At 41.4% G+C, this 6,000-nt stretch overlaps 1 protein-coding gene across 1 annotated transcript in view; it reads right to left on the bottom strand.

Annotated features, from left to right (window-relative positions):
* Positions 1-28: 28 nt before the first annotated feature.
* Positions 29-6,000, bottom strand: part of LOC126407023 (sodium/calcium exchanger 2-like) — a 40,426-nt gene continuing 34,454 nt past the window's right edge. The window contains exon 12 of the mRNA XM_050071679.1: positions 29-318. Within this exon, the coding sequence (XP_049927636.1) occupies positions 29-318 (290 nt within the window). The remainder of the gene's footprint in view (positions 319-6,000) is intronic.

Below are 6,000 nucleotides of genomic sequence, written 5' to 3'. Positions count from 1 at the left end.
GGCTACCATCAATAAGTCATCCTCACATTTATCTTAAGGACAGTAAAATAACTGAAACAAAAATAATAATAATTAAAAAAAGCAAAACCCATTTCTGGAATAAATTGCCTTTTTTACAGCAAAAAAAACACAAAGAGGGTCCTGTTCCTTCAAAGGAAAACATGTAAGGAAAATAAATAAAAGAATGCTGCACCTTGAACTCATACGACTCCTCGATGACGACCTCCAGGCGGCTGTGCTCTCCCAAGATGGGCTTCCCCATCTCAGCTATCCTGCGGGCCTCCTCCTCCTCAGCACTCATCTGCCCCTCTGCCCCCTCTGCAGGATGGAGAGGTGATGTGAAGGAAAAATAATAAGGACACCAACAGTGAGCATGGATTCAAAGTTGAGGTGCATGTCACAGATATCTACAGCTATCAATAATAGATCATGAGTCAGCTTTTCTTTAGAGCAGCACTGCATCAACACGACTCTAAAATATGGATCTGAATCTGAGTACGAGTGTGTATTCTCACACAGCGTGGGAGAGGAAGAGGGGAGAGGGACATCAGGGGATGACAGATGGATGGTATCTGTGTGTGTGTGTGTGTGTGTGTGTGTGTAAGCAGAAAAACAGCAACACAGCGACAGAAAGATTAGAGGGATGGATCTACAGTACAGAGAGCAGGTGTGTAAACACTAACATTTGGTTGGTTGGCTGCTTAGCTGAAGTTCAGAGTCAAACAGAAAATATTCTATATATATATGTATCTATAAAAACAACATTAGCTCTAGATTTCCCATGAGCTCTTTTAAGGCGCCTACAGACTGTGCGAGATAGTTCCAATAAAATCTTGGTCTCAGTCTGTGGCAGACTGCACAATACACATTTTAAGCATGTCAGAGAGTGTGATTAAAACCTTGTGAATTGTAGTGCCACAATGCAAAGAAAAAAAGGAAACAAAAAACAAACAAACATACAAAAATAACAGATGCAATGTGCAAAGTAGAGCAGTAAAGTGTAACAATAAACAAGCTTTGGCCACAATGCTGGCATTTCTATTCAAGTGAGTTTGAGCATTACGCTGAATTTTATTTGCGTTTCTCTTGTTGCCAAAGCTCTAAAACCTGTCAGTGGAAGTGTTTCACAGTGAGAGGAGTAGGACAACTGTTTGTGATTGACTGCCAAAGATATCACCACACTCGCCCAAAATCACACAGCTAAAAATGACCTTTTGGGTTTATGCTTTAAAGAAAAATGTCCACCACAATTTACCCAGAGCCCAGGGTGACATCTTCATGTGACTTCGACCGACACTCACTAGGGATGTCCTCATTAAGTTTTTTTTTGCCTCCTATCCCCATCCCAGTCATTTAATATTGAGTCCTGATCTGTTACTTATATTTTCCTGGCTAATACAGCGGCACAGTGCACACACATAAAGTATTTCAAAGTTCTTAAAATCAATCCAGTGAGCAAAGCTCTGCAATGCTTTAAGAAGAAAGCTGCCTGCAAGCTGCTCCTTAATGTTTTATTTTCTTTTTTATATGAAATAATTTTACTGAGTTGTCTCGACATCTTATGTGCAGATTACATTAATAAATCACTCTAATTGGTCGTTTGCTTGTGGGGTTGTTGTTGCACTTGCAGTGGCGTCATGAGGGTCTGCAGTGAAACACCATGCACTACAGATGACAAACAAGAGTGCACATAAGTTAACATAATAAAAATAATCACATAAATACACAGTCTCATACTGCACTCGTTGACTGTTGTCATTTATGATGTGTGTGTACTCTGTGTGTGCTCTTACACACACACACACACACACACACACACACACACACACACACACACACACACACACACACAGAGTGGAGAGACAGACAGACAGCTGATAGTTGGACAGCAGATGACAGCCTCTTCTGCTGTCTGCAAACAACAACAGAAAAACTTGCGGTGCTAGAAATGAGGTCTTTTCAGGAGGTTTGACTGATACACAGATAGATGAAGTGAAGCTCCTAACTCTTTTCACAAAGCTTAACCGTGTGTCTCTTAACAAAATCAACCCACTTCTGACTCCTTCCTGGGCTTCCATGCAGTATTTAAGACAGAGATAGAGAGCTACCACCTCTCAAGAAGAGGGGATTAATGCTGACATGAGGCCCATTTTGTGTTACTAATTCCACTGCAATGCAAGTGGCAACAGCAGAGCTCAAGAAATGTGTAAGAAATTGAGCCAATCAGGGACTCTTAAGTCTCTTCTCTTTACCAAAGAGAGGCTGTAACAGTCTGGTGGTCCACAAAGAGCTTTAGGAACACTTCACACACACTAGGAACACTTCCTTAGACAGTGTGTGTGTGTGTGTGTGTGTGTGTGTGTGTGTGTGTGTGTGTGTGTGTGGAACAGGCAGAGATTATTGCCCTCCCCTCTCTCTTCAAAGGCTGCCCGTGTTTAATTATGAAAAGACTGCAGGAGTAAAGGAGTAAAGCAGCATATGGCAACCGTCCCTGCAGTATTCATTGAAACTATTTCAAGGTGTCATGAACACACACACACACTCAGACACGCACTAATACAGCACGTGCACTCAAACATGGCTTCACTTCACTTTGAGGTGCTTCCTCTTAGCAGCATCATCTTTCAGCCTTCACCAGAGGACGGGCCGACAGGAGGCTGAACAAGAAATCACCTCCAGGACAACGATGCCGCAGGGCCTCCCGCTCTCAGAGCACATTTCATTGATCCCTCAGCATCTGAATTCAGCTCTGGCTGCCTCTTATTGTCTGTCATTTGAGGTTAACGCTGCTGTGTTGTTGTGCATTCTGAGTGGCAGCAAGAGGTATTTTGAATTTTGAAAAGTTTCAAAGACTTCATCAGACCAAAAACACGCTGTCAGTGACTTGTGCACACTGGGGAGATTAATAAATAAATCTTCTTTATTGGGCACTAAAAAGCGTTCTGGCTGCAGGTTTGCTTTATTATTGGCAAATCTCGTTTCCTTTGGATTCAGCCCTCAGCCGCTGCTGTTCAGAGAAAATTGCTTTTCATTGGTATATTTTGATTTGTCACGAGCTCAGAGGACTCCCTGTTCAAAACTAATCTGCACTCAAATCAACAGGTTGTCAGTTAGCAGGGAGGAGGCGCTCTCCTCCTTTGCAGGATGAGTTGATTTAGATTCAGCTGCACTATTCCAAAAATCAATAAACACATCCCAGTATCGTTCTGTCTTCTGCTCTCTCCGTTTTGTATTGAATCCAAGAACAATTTCCATATAAGCAAAGTTTTAAAGTTGTCCTATTTACTCTCTCTTGCCTCCAAAATAGTGAAAAAGAAATATAATATTAAAGTATAGTATGATATACGTATATAATGAAGTAAACCCACGGCAGGCGTATAAGCTACCCCATTTGGCTGTCTACGCAACGCCATAAACACAGTGATCTATCTGCATCAGCACCCACACCGAGCCCAGAGTGTGGAGCGCCGACTCATTTGTAAGCATTTATTTCCAAAGTGTTCCATTGTGCCGTGCAGAGATTCACAGAGGCCAGTTCTGCTGTGATCCAAATGTAAACAAACAAATACCCATCGCTACCCCAAGCAGGGCTAAGAGAGACGCCAGGAAAGTGAGCCAGGCCATTACAATGTGGTACAGAGTAAACAATGTCCCAGCTGAGCGGAAAAACCTGAGTGGCTGCAGGAAAAACAACTGCAGCTGAGAGAAACTGTGGCATCTGTTCCAAAGCACTGCAGATGGAAATAAATTACTTTGTCAGATTCTAACTTTGCTACATGTGAAAAATAAGAAGTAATATGGAAACATTGTTTTTGACAATAATGATATTCATATGTACATTGAATAAGACTTATTTTTTAAGAAATTTCAAATGAATGGAACTTTTATCTTTCATCATATTACTTCTTTAATTCCACTACTGCTCTCTGAGTATGTCATTACCCCTCTGAGGTACACGTCAGCTCCTGCAGACTCCCACCACACTTCTTTTCAGTGAAGTCATCGAGTTCCCAGAATTCAGCTATTAAATAAGTGGTTCATTGTTATTACTCAGAGGGTGGCACGGTGGTACAGTGGTTATATATTAGCATTGCCCCTCTGTGTGGAGCTTGCATGTTCTCCTTGTGTCAGCTTGGGTTTTCTGTGGGTACTCCGGCTTCCTCCCACAGTCCAAAGATGTGCAGGCTAGGCTTATTGGTGACTCTAAATGTGAGCGTCTCTATGTGTAAGCTCTGTGATAGTCTGGCGGCCTGTCCAGGGTGTACCCTGCCTCTCTCCTAATGTCAGCTGGGATAGGCTCCAGCCCCCCCGCAACCCCCATCAGGATAAGCAGTTACAGAAAATTAATAAATGATAAATGAATAACTGTTATTACTCAGGCTGCACTGTTCGTATGTATGCCCATGAGAATTGTTCACCAGAATTTGTGTATAATCAGGAGGGCCGTGATCATGTGACCAATGTGCTGATGAGGGCCAAGAAAGATGTGGTATAAAGAGTGAAAGTTTGCATAAAGAGGCAGGTTAAAGAGTTGGATGGGCCAAACAAACACAGGACTTTTCCCCAGGAGACAGGTGTTTGTTTCCTGTGTGAAACCAAGTGAACTTTGAGGTACAAGGTCTAAGGTCTAAGGTACATCATCACCGTGTTTCTTTCCTAAAACTAACCTACCTAACTTTACTCTCCAAAACCTAACCTATGTACCCTAACATTAATTCAGTCAGGAAAACTTTAATCAAAGAAAACTTTATTTCCATTTAAAGTATTATATTTGGCAGTGCCTCGGTTCTGGGGCCTCTCTGCCTTTCCTCTGGCCTATGCAGAAAGCCTCTCTAGGAAGGAATCATGTGATTTATCAGCTGACTCCCTTTCATCAATCAGTTGATTGGCTGTTTGAAATCAGCTGATGTAGCTGGGATGTGAGCTGAGCTTGACATTGTGTCCTGCCTGAACCAACGCTATGCTCAATGTATGTAATGTAACTTTACTTGCCTAAACCTATGCAACTTTACGCTAAGTATGTAACCTTACTGTTAAGTAGATAACATGACGATGCCCAACCATGTTTCTTTTCCTAACCCTAATCTACATAACTTAACATTTTGTACGTAACTTTACTTGCCTTCATACCTTCATAACATTTCATTAAGTATCTAACATTACATGAAGTATGTAACGTGATAACACCATTGATACTGATAAGAATCGTGTCCCAAACTATGAAAGTAACACTCAGATTGAGAAAAATAGTGAGTAAACCTGAATGATTACAGGCCAGAAACTGATGAACCCACAGAACAGTGGCACAAACAGCACGACATCGGGCCATAAGCCTGTGTAAACATTCTGTTTTTCAGTATGTTGTGCAAGTTAAGGGGCTGAGCTGCTGTGAAGAAGTGCAGTGCATTTAATGTTTGTTTCTTTTTTCTGGCAAACCAGCAGGAAGCAAACAGAATGACTGAGCGCTGAGTCAGCACGAATTTATCATTCTCTTTCTGAATGTGCTGATGTTCTGATGTGGGCTGAACTACTGCTTCCAAATATTTCAGATGAAATATGATCAGTAATGGGCTTTGAGATAATGTTAATCAGTTTAAGTTGTTAGATTCCTCATCAGATTTACAGCTTAAACAATTAGTTGATCAATCAATTTGTTGATCAACAGAATGGCAACTATTGTGAGAAATAATTGTTTATGTGTTTGTGTTTCAGCTTTTTTTTTTTATATCATTGTAAAAGGGCCTGAATGATTCTGAAAACGAATTATACTATTTTGACTGATAGTGCTGTTATGATATGATTTGTGATATTAAAGGACAACTTCGGTATTTTTCAACCTGGGCCCTATTTCCCCATGTGTATGTGTGCGTATGATTCATGGGTACCACTCGTTCTAAAATTGGTTCAGTATTGAGCCGCGAAACGAGCTAAAACGGTAATGGGGGAAAATGCGTCCCGTATAAAAGTGCTTTTTTTCGCCACTGACCGGTTCAGATCGCC

Source organism: Epinephelus moara, chromosome 2 (assembly GCF_006386435.1).
Source record: "Epinephelus moara isolate mb chromosome 2, YSFRI_EMoa_1.0, whole genome shotgun sequence".
In the NCBI taxonomy this organism is placed as follows: Eukaryota; Metazoa; Chordata; class Actinopteri; order Perciformes; family Serranidae; genus Epinephelus; species Epinephelus moara.
Note: the sequence above shows the minus strand (reverse complement) of the source record. Positions and strands in the feature narration are given on the sequence as shown.